General features: G+C 31.4%; 1 protein-coding gene and 1 long non-coding RNA gene across 7 annotated transcripts in view; one reads left to right on the plus strand and one right to left on the minus strand.

Annotated features, from left to right (window-relative positions):
- The window catches only part of LOC141456988 (uncharacterized), a 15,524-nt gene extending 10,479 nt beyond the window's left edge, over nt 1–5,045 (minus strand). Inside the window, exon 1 of the long non-coding RNA XR_012460143.1 lies at nt 3,979–5,045. This is a non-coding gene — a long non-coding RNA (uncharacterized lncRNA). The remainder of the gene's footprint in view (nt 1–3,978) is intronic.
- Nucleotides 1–19,728, plus strand: part of scramb1 (phospholipid scramblase 1) — a 20,276-nt gene extending 548 nt beyond the window's left edge. The window contains exons 3-9 of one of the 6 annotated variants that reach the window (XM_074133436.1): nt 447–515; nt 1,735–2,001; nt 13,136–13,246; nt 14,515–14,732; nt 14,856–15,020; nt 16,680–16,841; nt 17,266–19,728. In XM_074133436.1, coding sequence (XP_073989537.1) covers nt 447–515; nt 1,735–2,001; nt 13,136–13,246; nt 14,515–14,732; nt 14,856–15,020; nt 16,680–16,841; nt 17,266–17,325 — 1,052 coding nt within the window. In that variant the 3' untranslated portion in view covers nt 17,326–19,728. Of the gene's footprint in view, nt 1–446; nt 516–1,734; nt 2,002–2,941; nt 2,966–5,457; nt 5,645–11,240; nt 11,284–12,196; nt 12,437–13,135; nt 13,247–14,514; nt 14,733–14,855; nt 15,021–16,679; nt 16,842–17,265 lie in introns of those variants that run through there. The other 5 variants (XM_074133437.1, XM_074133439.1, XM_074133438.1 and 2 more) reach the window with 5 other exon arrangements.
- The last annotated feature ends 415 nt before the right edge of the window (nt 19,729–20,143 follow it).

A 20,143-nucleotide genomic window follows, 5' to 3' on the forward strand; every position in this document is an offset into this window, starting at 1 on the left:
GATTATTTTACAGAATAGGAAATTGGTTATCTTAAAGCCCAGCAACGTCACAGAAAGCACTGAAATGTCAAAAAATGTATAGCAAGGTTTATAAGCAGATTAAACAATACCTCCTCATAATTATGTTCAGTTTTAATTATTTTCTAGAAAGAAAAATAAATGCAAAACTTATTTTCTGACGAATATTTAAATTTAAAAAAGGAATTTTTTGTAACAGTCGGTATAATATGTGTATGTATGATGTAAATAAAAATTGCATGAATGCACTAGAAAAGTTTTGAGTTTAGAAACACATTAATTTTTTTATTATGAGCAAAGTCAATAAAAAAAAAGATATAAGAATAAAACTTCTAAGAAAAAAATTATAAATTAACATTTTTAAATATTTGCATGTGTTTGCTTATTGCTTCATTTTTACTTAATTACATTAAATAATGCAATTGCAGCAAGTTCGTTTCCTCAGGGTGCTGGTTATCCTCCTCAGCCTCCCATTAACCCAGCTTTTCAGTATGGTGGTAAGTTTCTGGGATTATAATTTGTTGGTTTGTAGTTTAAATTGTGTGATATAGTTGTAGAACTAAAGTAGACCAAACAAAGGAACATATGCCCCAAATTTTAAAACTTAAGTTTACCAAAAAATGGAGATTATTTAAAGCTAAATTTTGTATGCTAATTCTAATTAGAATTTGATATATTTCTTTGGTTGGTTATATTCTTCTTAACTTACAAAAATTTATTTTTTTAAATAGCTAACTAATTTATATAACTAAGTTCATAAATCAAAACATTTAATCAGATAAATATTTTTCCATCAATCGCCTTTGTAGCGCGCTTATTTTTCGTAATTAAATTTATTCAATTAAGTTTTTTTTTTTTAATTCAGGGAGATGGCAATAACAATTAACACTGAAGAGAAGTAGTATTGGTGAAACAAAACTAATTTAGCGATCCTTTTAATATACATCAACATCTGGGAATTTTAGATGTTACAACTTCTCTCGTGGTTGACCATGATTGAAATTCTGCTTCTAATTTTTGATAAAGATTACAAATCGATATGTGTTTAGTTTATTCTAGTTAATAATTTTGGGGAGAGGGGAAGGACATCATTGTCCCTCTATCAAAAACTATTAGCTAATTCATTAAACTGCTTCTACAATCAAGCCCTATCAGTCTCAAATCTCATTAATTTGTTTCAATGAAATTGTATCCGTAGCTCTCTAATTATGAGTCAATCTACCATACTTATATCTTACTTATGCTACTTCTTGAAAGAATCGATTCCCTATTCTTCTTCCCCAAGACCAATTTCACTTCTTAGAGAATCAACATTACCTGAATAGATTTATTGTTTCTTTAAAATATTTGCATTTTTGAGCCTGCAATTTCAAGAAAACAAATTCGTCGCCATCAAATTAGCAATTTGCCAACCTTTGCTGATGAAGTTCACGTTGTTATTCTGCCTGATTTGTTGGTGTTTGCTATTTGTTTATATCAAATTGTAATGGACTTTAACAGTAATGTGTAATTAGGTGCTTTTATTTTGAAGTTAGGGGTCATGAGTCAGGTTTAAGTAATATTTATACTGCATCCACTCACTTGTAAATATTTATTTGCTGCACATTCGTTTTTACTTTCTCGTTTTTCTCGTTTTCGTTTTTTACTTTCTCTGTTCTTATTTATTTATTTATTTATTTTTTTCTAAAAGTAGCTACTACAGTTCTTTCTATTCAGGTGGACCTCCTGCTGGTTATCCTCCAAATCCAGGATATCCTCCAGCACAAGGGTATCCTCCAGCACAAGGGTATCCTCCGGCTCAGGGATACCCACCAGTACAAGGATATGTTCCAGTTCCAACGGGATATCCACCAAACCAAGGATTCACGAATGGCCCTCCACCAAATGCACCACCACCTTCTGGATATCCACCTACAGGAGGTTATCCTCCACCAGGTGGTTATATGCAACCACAACAACCAATTTCTACTCAACCTACTACAGGTATTTTCACTTATATAAAACCTAAGTGTACTGTAAAAAAAAAAAAACAACAGATAATATAATAAAATATAAATAATCTTTATAATGTTCTGGCCTTTGTTGCAACTACTATTAAAAAACTGAAGCAACTCTCTTAAAATAACTGATGAAGACCAAGAAATAGGTTTGAAATAATACATTTGGAGGAGAGCAGATTGATAAAAGATGCTTCCAACAATTTTTTTGTGATTCTGGATGTAATCGTCATCCTTTTCACAAAGTATATAAACGGAATTCGAACTAAATGCTTCTAATACATTGAGCAGTGTATTTTCATGGTTAGTTTTCGTCAGGCTTAAATTATCATTGCTATGTAGTTTATTTTATTTAAACTTCAAGTTGGGATAATGTAATGTTTTACACTAATACGATCAAAGCACTGTACCCTTATGGTGCAAGCACTGGCCTTGCGCGATAATACGTGTACCTGCTTTCGAGAAGAAGATTGTTCTTACTCATGAATGCATCCGAATGAGAGTCATGTTATTTCACATATTTTTTTTAAAGAACTTTTGTTACTGACTAATAATTCCATAAGTATGTTAAAAATGGAATGGTAAAAGTGTTCATAGATTTAGTGCAGTCGTTCGTCTATAACTTTTGTTTTGGTACATTATTTATGCCATTATGTCATAACACTTTTTTTTTCTTTTTTTTTGTTGTTTAAATGATAGCATTACTATGTTAGGAATCTTTTTTTTCACTCTTTCTACTGGCGCTTTTATTATAATTTTATTTTATTATTTATTTCATTTTTTTCAAGCGAAATTCTGAGATTATTGGAGCTTTTACGAGAGTCTCAGTCCACAGAGATATATTACAAACCAGTCAGCAATGCCTCTAGCTATCACCTTACGATATACTAATATCTCGCCTAGCCAACATAGTGGTTAAATGTGGAAACTGAAGTGAAAAAATTGTGATGGTAGGTTCGGTTCCCACTTTCAGCTTTGGTTTTTATTATACACTATGTATGTTTATCATTTGCTTCACTCCATTATAGCTTCTAGTTACTTCTAGAAATATATTGTATATTTGCCTAAAGAAAAATAATCTTTAAAAAAAGCGGAGATTAAAAAAGTAACATAAGTCTATTTCGTCATAAGCTCTTACAGGTTTGTGATTCAAGTAGCAGGGCCAGTAAGAGTTTGGTTTTCTAGCTAGCACAGATCAAACTGATTTCTAGTTTCGCCGATTTTATCTAGCATTACGGACCTAACCCACATTTTTAACACTTTCAATTCTTCTACCACTTTCAGGTTGATTGCTGATCAGTTAAACCTTAAAGAACCTAACCGTGTACTAATAATTTTATTACACGCACATACGCAATAATCACAAACCGAATAACAAGGGAACGCATAATGCCTAGTGGGAAAACCTAATAAAATAGAACAACTGTGAATAACCAGATGAATGCAAAAAGTATAATTTCAATAATTCTATGTGAGAGTGGTCTATCTACTTTTAATTGGTTCTCGGCGTCCCTACGGGTACACCAGCCTATTAATACAATTCTGAAACAATGAAATCCTCAATAGACAAAACGTGGGCATTAAGTCGGCAAAGATAGATGCATTTACATGGGTTTAAGCGAGCATAGGGGCAAACTCTAAATCATTAACTCACATTCTTCATGTTTACTAACTATACACTATTTTCAGACACCCACAGTATAAGAGCAGATCTTAAGGAACAGATCTTTTGGGTCGCCGTGGATTTTTTGCCTTTCCTTACAGAAATCCAATCACACTAGCATACAGAAAGGATTAAGAGAAACCTCCTCTTCTGGTTCACTGAAAAATTACTCAGGCCATTTTGTTGGTGTTTCAACTATAGTTAGGAGTTTAACCTAGTTTTAAATTTTGTAAAGTAATTATAACTTTTATTCAATATTTAATTCTACTGTTGTGAAACTGTATTTTGAAGTTCACTTACTTTATTTCTGAAGTTCACAATTAGCATATATTTTTCACACTTTACAGTTTTCATAATGGTTACAGTTTTCATAATGGTTTATTGTGATTAAAACTCGGCAAGAAATTGATGATTACTTTTAGCATGCTAATTTTATCTAAAATTTAGAATAGAGTATGATTTCTGAAACGTAGCACTTTAAATAATGAGAGAATGGTGTTACAATAAAAGATAATAATAGTATAGTTGTATCAATCTTAGTACAATTTGCTAAAACATGGATTTTCCCAAAATAATTCTAATTATACAGTTTGTAAAACATTTCTCTAAAATAATACTTTAAAAATTAGGCTATCACATACATCTACTTTCCACAAGTGATCTTAATTTAATTTACTTGGAAAATTGTTGCAAATAAATATTTTAGACGTTCATTAGTGCACTAATATCGTCAGAACAATTACCAAAAATTTTCAAATAAGTAACAATAGAAAAATACCTTTAATTAATTGCTAGTTTCGTTTAAGATATTTTGACTCGCTGTTACAGTCGGATCCCATAATGGTGCTCAAAAGAAATATAAAGTTCGAATTCCTTTTTAGTTTTACTAATTTCTAAAAACAACTCTTTTCTGACACTCAAAACGAGAACCTCAAAATAGATATAGTCGATATCTTTGAATACTAAATATCACAAATTTGTACACGATTGCATACTTAATTCTTAATGAGAGATAAAAATGACATTTTTTGGTGCATTTAATTGGTTCTTTCCCTTAACTTCTTAAAAGCTTAAAGAAATATTCCTTCATGTGACTTTCTTTTCTTTTTTTTCATCCCACTCGCTGTTCATTCGTGAATTAAATTTCCGCCTCTTTCAAGGAGCTAATTTCGTCAATTGGTGAACTCATACACCATTAGCTTCAGTCCTATATAGTGTATAGTAGAGAAAAATGTTCATTTCTAATTCATTTTTTATTTCATTTTCATTTTTTGAAATTTATATTTTTATAAAAAAGAGACAAGTGAATTCTGTATAAACATTTGAATATTTTATTATTATTATTATTTATAAATTATAAATCCTGTGCAGTTCATGTGTAGATTTTATTATTATTATTATTTGGGGTAATTTTTAATGTTTACTTTTAACTTTGCATAACTTATGTTTCAGGTTACTTTGAACTACAGCATATTTTTTTTATTATTTTTGTGCATATATATTTCCTTCTAATTCTTTCATATGAGTCTTATCACTTCGAATATTGTTTTTTGACGCCAATTTATCAAGTGATATTTCCCCCCTTCCACCAAATTTTTTAAAAATAAATTTAAAAAAATTAATAATTACGGAAAAAATAAGTTTAGTAAATTTCTTCATGATTCAAGTTTTTATTAATTTGTTAATTTAATTTTATGTTGTATTTATTTTTTATGTTTTGAGATTATGATCTCATACTTTTCTTTGAAAAAGTCTAACCACGAATAGCACGCCAGTAACCTTCCACCGTCTAGATAATAAAATGTTTATTTAGAAATCTTTTGACTCCAATATGTATCAGTCCTGTTTTTTATTTTAATGAAAACACTCTCAAGTCGTTATCTCTTATTACAAATCAATTATTGGCAAAAAATGTCAACACTTGCTCATACCACCTTATATAGCAGAATATATTTTTTTTTAGTTAAACTCTAATCTGAGTTTGAAAATGTTTATTTACAATTTAAAATTTTTTATACAAGTATATTTAAAAGGAGGTTTCAGGCTGCATGCCTATATCCTCTCCACAACATATCAACATTTACATTGGATACAAGTCGAACTTAATGCTTAGGTAAAAAATTTAAAAAAAACCTTACTACATAGAGTAATTAAAGCAAGATATGCTTTAGCCTTTTGTGCTTGTATTTTCTATAATTAAGAGAACTTAAGATATAGTCCATAATACAATAATTTTTGCCATTTTCCATATATCAGGAAAGTAGCCGAACATAATAATGTGATTAATTATTTTAGTAAGGTGGATTAGACACTTTTTGGAAATGTTTTTCATAATTTTGGAATTTATTCCGTCTATGCCGGGGGCTTTGCTATTTTTTAATCTTCTTATTTCTTTTCCTAATTCTTTTGGTGTTGTTAAGATACATTCATCAGGTTTTAGATGTGGAGTGAAATAATTTTTAGCGACTGAGATTACTTTACGGATAAAGGTAGGAACACCTAAGCTAGAATTCATAATGTGCACTTTCTCAAAGAAATCTGCTAGTGTGTCGGCCTTGTGTTGAGAACTGTATGCATAATTATTAGGAATAAGAGTCTGGTTAATATTGTGTAGATTGTTAATTAATGAAAGTGGAGGGATGACAGTAGATTTGGTGCGCATGGCTTTGATAAGTTTGTACAGCTTAGGGTCGTGAGGAGAGAGTTTAGAGAGCATTTTGTTCCATGAAGAATTTCTATGAATAAATAAAATCTGGGAATTATACTTTATGAGCTTGTTTAGTAAGTTCTTCATCCAGGGAAGACGATGTTTAGAGAAGGCCTTCTTGACAAGGTTCTTTACTTTTATTAGGAACAAGATGGACAGTGGCAACTGCTGCGATTTGTTTGTTACAGTACATGTAGGGATGGATTTGTTAGCTGCGTCTATTATTACTTGTTGAAGTGTTCCAACTAGTTGGTCAATGTCTTTGCAATTAGATATAGGGGGATTAATCGATAGCTGTTCATCAAGTAACGACCTAAAATTCCTCCAGTCAGCGTCCCTATAGTTAAACACCTGTCTGGGCTGGCGCAGACTCATTTTTCCACCTAGATTGAGAATAACTGGATTGTGATCAGAAGAAAGGGCACAGTGGGTGTGAGATTCTATAAGATATGGAAAATTCTTGATTAATGCTAGATCAAGGACACTCGGCCGTGCATTAGGACGATCCGGATAGAAGGTAGGTTTGTCTGGTGTTACAATCGCAAAATTGCATTTGAATGATAACTCAATCAAAGATTTTCCATTTCTGTTGTTACAAAAGCAATTCCAAGCAATATGCTTTGCATTAAAATCTCCTAAAATAATTACATGCCTATGCAAGTCTAACATAGCGCGTAAATCCTTGTCATCTAGTTTGCAGGAAGGAGAAAGGTAAGCAGAGATAACCAGTACATCAAAGCTATCAAATTGAACTACAATACCTACAGCTATTAAAGAATTTAAGGAAGGCATTACAATAGGATAGTGTTTAATATTATTCTTAATTAGGATAGCAACCCCTCTGCCAGAATCATTTCTGTAAGCTACATAACCATTAGATTTTAGTTTATGTTTGTTGTTTAACAGAGTTTCACTAAGTGCAATTATGTTTATTAAAACTGTCCGGTAGGACAGTTGTATAAGGGTTGATCATCAAAAACTGCACGAAAAAGCGTTAGGTTTAAAAACACCCAACTTTGACAATTTTTTTCTCTTTTTCTATAAAAGATAAAATTCCCAAATTTGCTTTAAAATACAGGGCAAATCCTCCTTTATAACTGTAATTTTTTTGCAACAACCCAGATCTAATAGGTTTCGAGAAAAAAGTTGCCGAAAATGAGCAAAAACCGCTTTTTCAAAAAATGTTCTTGTTGTTGTTGTTGTTGTTGTTGTTGTTGTTGTTGTTGTTACCTTTTTTGTAAACAACGTAGCGCCTAAACGCGCGAACTGATTTTCATGAATGAGGTTTCATTCGATTCGGAATTTTATGTAGATGTGCCTTTTGGGGGTCTCGGCGCTGTACATCGAATGGGAGAGGAGTTAGCCCCCTTTATGTAAGGGCCCCTCTAAAATTATTATTACTAATTACTCTGTAAACCTTGGCCCGATTTTGATAAAATTTGGTAGGATGATAGGGTTAGGGCACCCCTATGTAACATTAAAGTAGCGATCAGCTCTTTCTCTTGTTAAGGGGAAGTATAGCAATCGTTTCAAATTATCGACAAGTGAACCGATTTTCATGAATGAAGTGTCATTCGAATCGAAATTTTGTACAGTTTTGCACTTTTAAAGTCTCGACGCTGTGCCTCATAAGGAGGGGAGTTTGCCCGACCCAAGTAAGGCCCTATCTAAAACTATTATTACCAATATTTCCATAACGCTTAGTCCGATTTTGATAAAATTCAGCTCGAATAAGTGGTTAAAGCTCCTCTACCTTGCCGATTCTCTTGCTCCTACTAAGAGGAAGTACTGCAATCGTTTAAATTATCAATGAGTGAACCGATTTAAATCAATGAATTGTCGTTCGATTAAAAAATCTTTGCCTCTTTGCCTTTTAGGGAGAAGTACTGCAATCGTAGTTTATTTTTCTTACTCCTCTTAAAAGAAAGTACTGAAATCGCAGTTTAATTTTGCTATTTACGTACAAATACCTTCCTATGTTATTCAAAACGCTTTTTCAGAAAAATTGTTATTGAGGATGGTTTTGAGGACCGCAACTATAATCATTCTTTAAAAAGATCTCTCCATTGGTAGTTACGGTTCCGACTTACCTTATCAGGTTATAATGATAGAATTGCTTATTCCAAATTTAAAAAATTCTGTAAAGCAGATATGTAACTTTGCAAAATAGACAAAAAGGACAGTCTATCCAAAAGGTACAAAAATCTCCTTAACAAAAACTTACAGTTTAAAATGTTAAGTATAAGGGTTGATTAAACGCCAAAAGGTACACAAATCAGCAAGTACCTAACATTTCATTAATTCTTCATTAATATTTAAGTAATTTTACTGCATTAATTTTCATTAATTTTTTTTAGAATTTATTAGATGTCACAGACCCTTATGCTGGCCACTTCATTTATAATATTTTTTTGATAAAATTATGATAAATCACATATACGTAAATGCATGTTAAAGTTAGAGTCGGCTACTGTCTTGAATTCGTCTTACCGAAATATTCGTGAGCACAAATAACACAGTTAATAACAAGTAGATTATAACACACAGTTAATAACAAGTAGATTATTCAACAACAATTATTGATTTCTTAATTGTAATTTAATTTAATCCCCCTAATTTTTCTTATAGTAAAATACTGGAATAATTAGCTGTCCTAAAAATATGCATGTCTTATTCATATTATATTACATATGTGTATACAACATTGTGAAAAGAATACCTAGATTGAAAATTTAACTGAGGAAAACTACATTATTTGCGATAAAGCCAGATAATTATTACCTGTTGTTATAAACGTTTGACTACTTCATAAAATAACAATTACTTTAATCGAAGAATGAACTTAAACCGACGATTTTTATTTAAAAATAAAAATAAATAAATAAAATCATTGGTGTATGTTGATGTAAGTTTTTTTAAAAAAAAGGTTTTGAATTTTTTAGCCTCATAATTTTTTAATATTTTTTATAACGTTTTTCTTTTTAACCTGTAATTAATAGTTTGATTATTATAAATAACTAGATATTACAGTCAATCTACAGTACTACTTGAACATATATTTTGTAGGCGAAAATGGCCAGCATAAGGGTCTGTGACATCTAATAAATTCTAAAAAAAATTAATGAAAATTAATGCAGTAAAATTACTTAAATATTAATGAAGAATTAATGAAATGTTAGGTACTTGCTGATTTGTGTACCTTTTGGCGTTTAATCAACCCTTATACTTAACATTTTAAACTGTAAGTTTTTGTTAAGGAGATATTATATTTGTTGACATAATGTGAAAATTCTAAAATTTTATTAATGATGGATCTTGAGTTCCAACACATTACTTTTGTTATTGGGATCATATTAAATTAAAAACAAGATCAGCGATAACACTAATTTTACTTATTGCATCAGGAGCTAACCTTAGTTTCTCTACGCAGTTCCTTATCTGTAAAAGTAAGTTCTTTAAATTAAAAGAAGATAATAGAGACTTAACATCATGCAATAAGCTAAGCAAAGAAAAGTCAGAAGAGTTAGTAGAAGATTCATCAGAAGCTCTCGTGCCCCATGCAGAGGGGGGGCACTTTGCCGATAGGTTGATGTTGCGCGGCTGCACCCCATGTAAGATTAGAGCTGGACTTTGGAAGTGATGGGAAGTCAGAAGAATCCATCTGAAATCCAGGCTTAGAAAGTGATTTACTCTGCTGAGCTCGTTTAGGATGCGACTTCATGTGCTTTTGCAAAACGTAACAACTCTTGTGGTTTGCAGTGTGAGAACCTCCACAGTTCACACATACTGGTGGATTATCTACTGGGGTTGTACATACTTCCGTTAGGTGGTCACCAGCGCACTTGAGACATTTTGGTTTGCGATAGCAATTTTTTGCTATGTGGTTGAACGACTGACATCTATAGCATTGCGTTACTCCAGAAAAGTTTTTATATCGCTCCCATGAAATAATACATCCACATATCTTGTTGTTGGCCACAACATCTTTAATAGTTACGTTTTTGTCGAAAGTAGCTATAAAGAGCGGATATTTTATGATTGTCCCCATCAAATATTTTTTCGTCATTTGAGATACTTTAGTTGCTGGGGTACTTTTATCAGCTAAATCCTGGATTATTTCCTCGTACGTTATATTAGGTGGCAAGTTCCTAAGTACTAAAGTATGATTGATTTCATCTTTAGGTGTGTAGGTGTGATATTCGAGTTTAGCTGAGGCTACTTCGCTAAGAATTTTGTTATAATCTTCTTTGCATTTTGTCAAAAATATAAGTCTATTGCCTCTGCATTACATCGAACTCTTGTTTACATACGGCTCTTAGATTTTTAAGAGTTTCCGAATGATTTTTAATATAACTATAGACCACAATAGGTGGTATTTTGACAATATTTTTAGCCATAGGCGTCTTATTACTAACACTGGGCTGAGGAATACTATCCTCGTCCATGCTCTCCATATCAGAAAGTGGTTCGAAATTATTAGCAGTACTTACAGTAATTTCGAAAGGACTAGCATCGGTTTTCCGTTTCTTCATTTTCACTGCTTGTCGTTTCTCCTTTTCATCAACTTGGTCAGCCGCAATAATTGCTGGTGAAATGCCACTAAGTGGCATCTTTGCTTATTAAACCAACAATATTCAAGAATTGCAATAAAACGAGCTGACGAAATTAAAATAAGATAAGTTTGGGCAAAGAAAAGAGACCCTCGCAATGTAGCACAAAGTTGTAACAGCCAACAGTTCAAAGTACATACAATTGGTAGGAACACTAAATATGTGCCAATGAAGAGGATTAAAATTAATTAACTTAAAAGAAAATTAATTTTGTAACTTCACTATTTTAGCAAACCATATGATTGAACTCTAATCTATTTATAGTTATACTCATTATGATGATGCCAGGTAAGTATTTCCTGTTATCTTCTTGTTCTTATTTCTTGATGACTATATTTAGTTTCCCATATTAAACTTTAGAAAATGCCTGAATTTCTGACTGTTGAATCCATTGTAGATATTGAAGATAGTAAATTCTTGGACAACTCGAAATCTACGCTGTAATGTTCTAGGATATTGGATGTTCTTATAGTTGTGAATGCTAGGAAATTATGGAATGAAAGCAGTTGGGAAATTAGAAAATGAAAAGATTGGCCAAATTAGGCTTCTTTCTTTCTTATCTGATCTTGAATCAGCTGTTAGTGGTATTTTTTTAAGCTTCAGCTAGAACTATCCATCATGGCTCTTTCTAGCTTCAATCAAGGAACAGCTCTCATTCTTTGTGGACACTCTAAAATGCTGATTGGATATCTAGACAGTGTCTGACCATAATTAGATTTTGAATCTTTTTATTGACAGTTCTCAGAAACCTTGTAGGAGTCTCTTTCTAGGTTATAATTTTAGGAGACATCTCTTATATAATGGGTCTAGTACCTGATTCATTTTAATAACTTGCTGAGCAGGAAGTGGAAACACCTATTCTTCAGTCACTTTGTATGAATTTGGATGAGATTAGGTTAGAGCAGTATTTAGAACGAAGGTCAGAGTTATAATTAAATAATAGTATTTGTGAACTTCGGAATTTTAACAGTATGTAAAAGTCAATACATTTAGATTAAACAATGGAATGATTTTTATAGAAGCTTATTTATGTTGTGCTCTCATTTGTTGTGGTAAGGTGATAAGATAAGATAGTTCTCTCAATAAGATTGTGCCCCCCCTTTAAAATTATTTGTTTTTATTTTTCTTATTACTTCGAAGTCATTGTAAGCGTAAATAATTTTTTGTTTTTTAATTTTTTTTTCTAAACATGATTGTACATTCATTTCATGGGATCAAGTGATTTTACTCGACTTTATATTTTATAAATTTTTTAAATTCATAAAATGTGTAAAACTAAAGGGGACTTACATTTAAAATACTCTATTAAAAGTAGAATTCAAAGTGCTAGCGGACATTTTATAAGTAGAACTATTTATTTATATAAAAACTTGAAAACATATTTGTATTCAAAACCAAAACATAGAGGCTATTACCGTTTTTATACCGAAGAAGAGCAAAGGTATGGTCTTTATATTTAATTATATTATTTCATTTATTTTAATTTTTTTAAGGCGCATCAACGGCAGAGGTCATACTGTCTGCCTCGGACAGTATTCTCTTGCTGTAAACAACTCTATCCATCTCCGGATAGTAAGTTGCTAGAAGCTTTTTGCAAGAAAAGTCCTAGTGGCAGACAGGACTCACTGTTGTTGGCTTTGTTTTATTTTTCATTTATAATATAGCGGTAACATTACTATGCTTAAGTAATTGCCTATTTTTTCAGGCAGGCTTTACGTCCAACTACTACAATTAGGTGTTGTGGACGAAGGCGACTTGCGAACATAATTTACTGTAAATTACTCGTATTACCCATTAAATAAAATCCAAGGTCTAAGACCGGGAATCGAACCCAGTACTAAAATACATATTAGCTTCGCAGGTCTCGCCTCTAACCACTCGGCTACCGTGGCGCCTTAACATTACTATGCTTATATTTACTTTAATCAATTAATCATTTCATGATCATCATTCATTTCATCATTTCTGAAGTTATTATTGGCATCTAATTTTTTCCCTGCACACTGTCGGTTTACGGGCAGTGTTCTCTCGTTACTGACAACACTGTTCATTATGGAATAGCACAGTTAGAAGCTCTTAGGAAGAAAATATAAAAAAATCCAGGATCATTTTTATGAAACAGTATTAATCTTATTTTTAGATGGATGGATGAATTTGCCGCAAAGGAGGCCAGAAAACTGTCCACCAGGTTTGGAGTATTTGACTACTATTGATCAATTGCTGATCCATCAAAAAGTAGAATTATTAGAAGGTAAGTTTTCCAATTTTGGTTTCTTTTTCTTCGTGTAACCTTAACACTTCATTCTTACATTTATTTTTTTTTTTTTTAATGTTTGTTCTAAACAATTTGTACTTTTTCGCTAATCAATCATTATAATTTTATCGAAATATTGAAATTTAATATTATTTGAAAAAGGTTATTTTTATCTGCTTTATTTTTATTAGAGATTTATTTTTGCTTAGTAATCATGAAAGAGATTAGTTAGTCCATGTATATTGAAGTGCATATTTTCTTCCTTGACAAGTTGGCGGTGGTTCTTTTATTTTTGTGGACAAAGAGGCTTACACAACACTTTAGCTTCACTTCTTGATCCTGCTAAAATTAGTTACTTGATATCCTGCCGTTTTGAAAATGCAGAATTTTCGTGATCATTACGCTTCCAATAGAATTTTCTGGTTTCAAGACAAATTATTTGAAGTGCACCCCGAATACACATTTTTGGAGTATCAAGGAAGATTCCCTAATAAGTGCTAATTTAAAAAGTTGAAAAGCAGATTTAATTTGGATGTCACCTGATTGGATTGTCATCTAGAAAGCTCCTGATGTACATGAACTCTGAAGATTATCCCCCGCCCTCGGTTTTGTCCTCATTCGCCCATCTTCTCTTGTTATTCTTTTATTTTACGTTCATTTACTCAAAACTGACTCCGAGTAATATGTTTACCAAATATGATTGACAATACCCGTATATCTTGTAGTCAAGTGCGCTGTAGGTCTACTCTATAACTTGCTACAACTTCTGTAATGTTTGAAAAATATTTTTTTCATGACTGATTTGACATGAAATTGTCTAATTTAATTTTTATTTAAGGCGCGTCAATATCTGAGGTTATAGACGCTCGGAACTTTTTTCAGTGTACTACCGGCCCCTGGACAGTTATAGACAACACTTACCATCACCGGATACAGTGAGCTTTACAGCTCAGAGAGTGAGCTGTAAGAAGTTCCTAGAGAGAGAAAATCTAAGGGTCAGCAGCTGGGTTCTTCGTGTGGGAATCCAATACGCTAACCGCATAGCTAATTCCTTCCCTCTCTAATTCAAAATAATTTATTTAGAAATTAGGTTTGCATGATATAAGTTTTCTGTTATTTCATACAGTTAAAGTAACATTTTGCACCTATATGATGCGTCCAAAAAATTAAAGTAGTCAATCAACCTAACCAAAGTATAACCATATTTTAACCTACTTTAAGGTCATATTTAGTCAATAAGAGAGAATAATAATGTTTTTTTTCAGCTTTCACAGGTTTTGAAACCAAAAATAAATTTACTGTTAAGAACAGCCTGGGACAAAAAGTTTTCTATGCTGTCGAAGATTCGGGCTGCCTTACGCGTTGCTGTTGCGGCCCGCTTAGACCTTTTGATATGAAGATATTGGATAACTTTAAGAATGAGGTTATCCATTTACATAGACCACTTGCCTGTCAATCTTGCTGGTTTCCTTGTTGTCTTCAGGTTAATATTATATTTAGTTTTACTATAATAAGTGAGCTTTCTTTTAAAAAAAATTATTTAGTAAAATAAAATTTATCTTAAATTATTTTATTATTTAAATTATTACAACTTTTGTTGTTTTAGAAAATGGAAGTATTTGCCCCACTTGGTCAACTTGCAGGAACTGTTGAACAAAATTGGAGTATCCTTACTCCATCTTTTAGCGTCAAAAATGCTGCCGGAGATACGATTCTATTGATTGAAGGACCTTTTTGTACCTTCAGAATTTGTGGCGATGTTGAATTCAAGGTATACATTCTTTTGGAAAATATTTTAATTTTGCTTTTGAAGATATTGTTATGTGAAAAATCAATCAGTTTTATCTTTCAGAGTTTTATTTTTTAGTTAATTATTTCCATGAATAGGGAAGTTCAGTAAATCAATATTATGAGGCAAAAGTAACAGTCAAGTTCTTTACAAAATGGCCCCACATCTGACTGATTAGGTAAAAGCAGCAGAAATCTTTTCAATTTGGCGCTAGAGTTGAAACGCATTGATCTCAATCATTGAGTTCAATTAAATGACGCATTGCTAAATATTTTTATTTTTAGAAGTCTTGACTGCGAAAAAGGTGGCAACTTTGATGTGGTTATATGGATGTGCGATTTGTTCAATTCTAGATGACGTATTTTAAGGGTCCCCAATTTCGAACGTCTTTAAAAAAAGTTGATTGACCAACATGATATCAAAAGGTTCCATCCAACGCAGCTTGCTTGTTTTGACGTGAATACGTCTTTAAATTTGCTGTCATGTGGAGGCAATCCAAAAAACCTAATGATAACAAAATCGGGAGCTATAGTTTGCCATTATAGTTTCGAATCTATCGTCTACATCCAAAATTAAATTAGACCACTACTTTAGGATAGCTAAAGGATCAAAGAATTCATTACGATAAGCGAGGACTGTGACGCATCGCGCGCGATGGAGGGGAAAGCGCCGCCATTTTGAGATCATTTTGCTACGTATCGAGATTTGCAATTAGTATAACTTTTGACTCGGAGAAGCTACGATGTTCGTTTAAGTTTTAATCTTCAGCTGTCGTCACAATCTATTGATTGATTGATATCTATTGATTGATATATAATGTCGGCCTATTCGCGTCGAAAAGCCCAAACCAAATACAGAGATCGTATACGGTTGGAAAGGGCTTCTCAGGAACGATCGAATGTTAATAATAAAACACCATATGACCGAGTCAAGCTGTGCCGGGAACGTAAAAGAAAGAATGCGTCCGAGCGGATCAACGACGGTGTCAGTACATCTGCAGCTGGAGCGGTTGAAATTATGCAAGTGGATGATGAAATCGCTTCTACATCGACAAAGTACTGTATAGGCATAGATTGTGTTCGATCGTCGATTTGTTTCCTTGATTTCATTTTAAATACATAAATAAAAATATTTTATATAAAAAATATAACCCGTTACTTAAACGTATTCACGTAAAACACACGGCCGTGTCCATGATAGACACATTTTTTTAATTTTGGCCAGTTTCGAATTTACAACCATCTTAGAGATTGGTTTTCAGTTTTGTTTTTTATTCAGAGAACATTGATTCATCTTATAAAGTCGAGTTGTGGAGCCATTATTGTTTACTTAATGCTATTTTTGAAAGCTTACTTATTCTGTTAACAATCTCTGAAAATTGATAAAAAATCTGATCAAGGTTGGAATGAAAAAAAAAACAGTGGAAATAATTGAAATTGCCTAGCATTGGGATTCAACAGAATTTTCAACGAAAATAGTTAAAGTTTGTGTGGTGAATGATAATTTCTAACCCTAAAAATTGCTGATAAATAACACGTTGACGCTTCATTGCAATATTAGGCTTTATTCATTGTAATAACCCTTTGGAAAAAATATAGCGATAATTTTTTTTTTTTTTTTTTTTTTACTTTCTTATTTTAGGTACTTGCTCTTGATGGTACAACAGTTGTGGGAAAAATAACAAAACAATGGGCTGGTTTACTGAGAGAAGCATTTACAGACGCGGATTATTTTGGAATTACTTTTCCTATGGATTTGGATGTAAAGATGAAAGCTGTGATGCTTGGAGCATGCTTTTTAATAGTAAGTAACATTATTACTGTCCCTATAGAGAAGCAATTGATTTATCTATATTGCAATAAGAATTTAAAGATCCTTAAAAAATGTTGTACAAGTTAATTAAGCCTATTTTGGCAAACGAGCTTTACGGTCAACTAATGAATTAGATGTATTGATCGGAGGCAACTAACAAACGCACTTTACATTTATCAATTTCTCATATTAACCATCAAATAAAATCCAAGGCCTGAACTAAGATTCAAATCGAGTATCACAATATATTTTAGCTTTGTGTGTATCGCTTCTAACTGTGCTTGCATAATTTATAATTTATATACATGTAAAATGATATTAAGTAAATAGGTCATTAAATCAGTAATTTCTCGCCTCTGCCCTCTAGAGCATTTAAATTTAACTTTGTGTATAATGTTATTTAACTTACTTGCAGGATATGATGTTCTTTGAAAAATCTGCTAATGAAGAAACAGATTGCCCTGGAATGTTTTAATTTAGCCAAATATGGTACATAATTTTAAAAATTACTATTTGTAAAATAATTGCTAATCATTTTCCTACCTTCAGAGTTGATAAGTTAGGTCATTTGAAATATATAATATGTATATCCCATCTTTGCAATCATATGAGTATTTTTATACATATGTATAACATCAGTTGTATATGTCTTATTAAAAAGTCAAACATTATTTTTAATGATATGTAAATTTTTGATTGTAAAAAACTGTGAATTATTTGCAGTTACGATTATTCATAAAATGTAAGTTTCAATAATATTTAAAAGTGTTAAATTTACAATTTTCACCTTCGGTTCATATAATAATGGTAGAGACACTTCAACATTGCTTCAAGTGAAGTCACCAAAAAAAAAATAAAAAAGGTGAAAACTTGTTGAGACTAATCTTTAGTTAAAGTTGAAAATTTCAAATAGAAATTATAAAAAAATATAACATGGAAAGACATCTTTAACCACATTAAAAACCTTTTTTTAGGTCAGTTATTAATTGATAATGTTCATCCTTCAAGAATAATTATTGAATTGTTAAAGTATTCAGATTTATTTCTTAAGGAGTCTTTTAGAACTTAACTGTTTTTAAAGAATTGTCTTCTTAATAATTACTTTGTTAAGTAATTAAATTATAAATGTTTTTTCGTGTTATATTCATTTATTTTAAGTTAAAAAGAGTACGGGATGAAAAATTCGTTTGAGAATTTGTTGATGTTATGTTAATAATAGTTACTCTTTTCCTGTTTGTTATTGCCGATACTGCCGCTAATTATTCTCAAGACAAAAGTAAAAACTGCAAAAAAAATGAAGATTTGACGTTTCTATCAAATGCATCCAAAAATGTTTAAAAAATCAAATATTTAAATTTTATACAAGCTGTAAAGACTGAAAATAAAAGAAAAAAGAAACGTGTTTTTATTGATCTCGTTTCAATTTAGAATTATATGTTGGTTTGAAGATAATCATCATTCATGTTCCCAATTATATTTTGCCAGTTTATTTTGAATTTCACTTTGAAGGTAGACTTTTCTTGTTGTTATTGTCTTTAAAAAAATATCTAATAATGTGTACAATTAAATACAAGTGTGGTTAACCAAAAAAATTTTTACACAAACAGTGTAATTTGTGAAGTTTTAATAAGAGTTATAGTTGAAAGATATTTAATGTTATAATAATATTTTTTAATTTAAATTTTATAAACGTATAACATTATAAGCTTGCAGAGTGCACAAATATTATATAAATCTATTATTTAAATATTTGAATTGTAATAAGAGAATTTGTCATTGCTTTCATCAAGGCATTCCGAATGTACTATCCTCCAACATCCCTCCCATTATTAAAGCTGAAAAGCAGACCCCTACTGATTCAAATTGTTTTTTAAAAAACTTTTTCCTCTGCATTTGTCCACTTTCCATGCTTGGACATCCGAGCTAACGATTTCTCTCAATCGGAAATATTATATTTCGTACTAGCGTCATTTTTTCTATAAAGTTTTCTAGTCAGGTAGATGCTTCTAGTCAGAAACCAAAAATTTGGGTCTGAACAAAGAGAAAATGCAAGATGCTAATTCACCTAGAATGAATCTGATCAATAAATTTTGTTGGTTCTGGGGAGTAAAGCAACATTTTAATATTCATTGATCAGGCATGGTACATATTTTGCAAGACTTGAATAAACAAATGAATTGACTGGAAAAAATGGTTCAATTTCTAGTCCAATATCTATGTACTGTACTGTACGGTATTACTTCTTCAAAATACTAACACTAATTTAGTTTTCAAATTGGCCAAAACCAAGAATAGTATCTTGTATATTGAAGATTCTAGTTGCAATTCGGAAACAGATAATCCAGTAATTTTTATTCTTGAAGGCACTGCTGAATTTTATAGTGTGCTGCCAAATATCTGGGATGGAAGAATAAAATACTGTAATATAAAATACAGATGTTCTGCTGTCTTTCTTCCAAACAATGTAATCCCAATTCTTTTAAAACACTGCTGCGGAGCTCTTGATTGTTCAACGGGAGTCACTTATTCGAATCAATAAGGAGACCCAAGCTTTACCTTGGAAATAAATTGGCTATTTATTTTCTCAAGGCATTGTTAGCGGCGATAAAAGTTCTTTTTAATGCAGGTTAGTGATATGTTGAACTGAGACTCAGATGTTAATGATTAGCTCCAACTCCTTAAAACATTTAACTATGACATTACCATAAGATAAAAAATAAATAAAGAATCCTTGATGATAATGCATGTACTGAAACTTCCGATTAACCAAGATTCGGCTGTATTATTAATATTACTAATATTTTACCTTCCATTTTGTAATATACATAATTTTTGTTTATTTTCCGGAGTAAATTTTCATATCACTTGTTTCAATTAATTAATACCCTTTTATGTTATTAAACAACTGAAAATCGCATTTATTTAATTATATTATTGATTGCAATACTTCCTTTTAATAGGTTTGATCGATGAAATAAATAAAATAAGGCCATCATTGATGCACCATTGAAAACTCTCGATAAGTGTTATCCTTAATCAGTGAAAATCATTTGATTTGTAACTCTCTGTAGCTTATGCTAACATCAGGAGATTCAGTTGAGCATCTACTGAAATATAAAGTGCTTTAGCAAAAATTTCCACTTTCACTTATCTATATTGAGGAGCCGAGCACCCCTATTTTCTATGTGTTACGCAGGTAGACTTCTGATATTTATTTTTTTGGATCAAAAACTCAACTACCTTCTTATAATACAGGTGCACTGTTACATTAAAGACGACCAGTTGGAGATTGG

Source organism: Rhodnius prolixus, unplaced genomic scaffold, assembly GCF_049639745.1.
Source record: "Rhodnius prolixus isolate KJV_2025 unplaced genomic scaffold, Rpr scaffold_10, whole genome shotgun sequence".
In the NCBI taxonomy this organism is placed as follows: Eukaryota; Metazoa; Arthropoda; class Insecta; order Hemiptera; family Reduviidae; genus Rhodnius; species Rhodnius prolixus.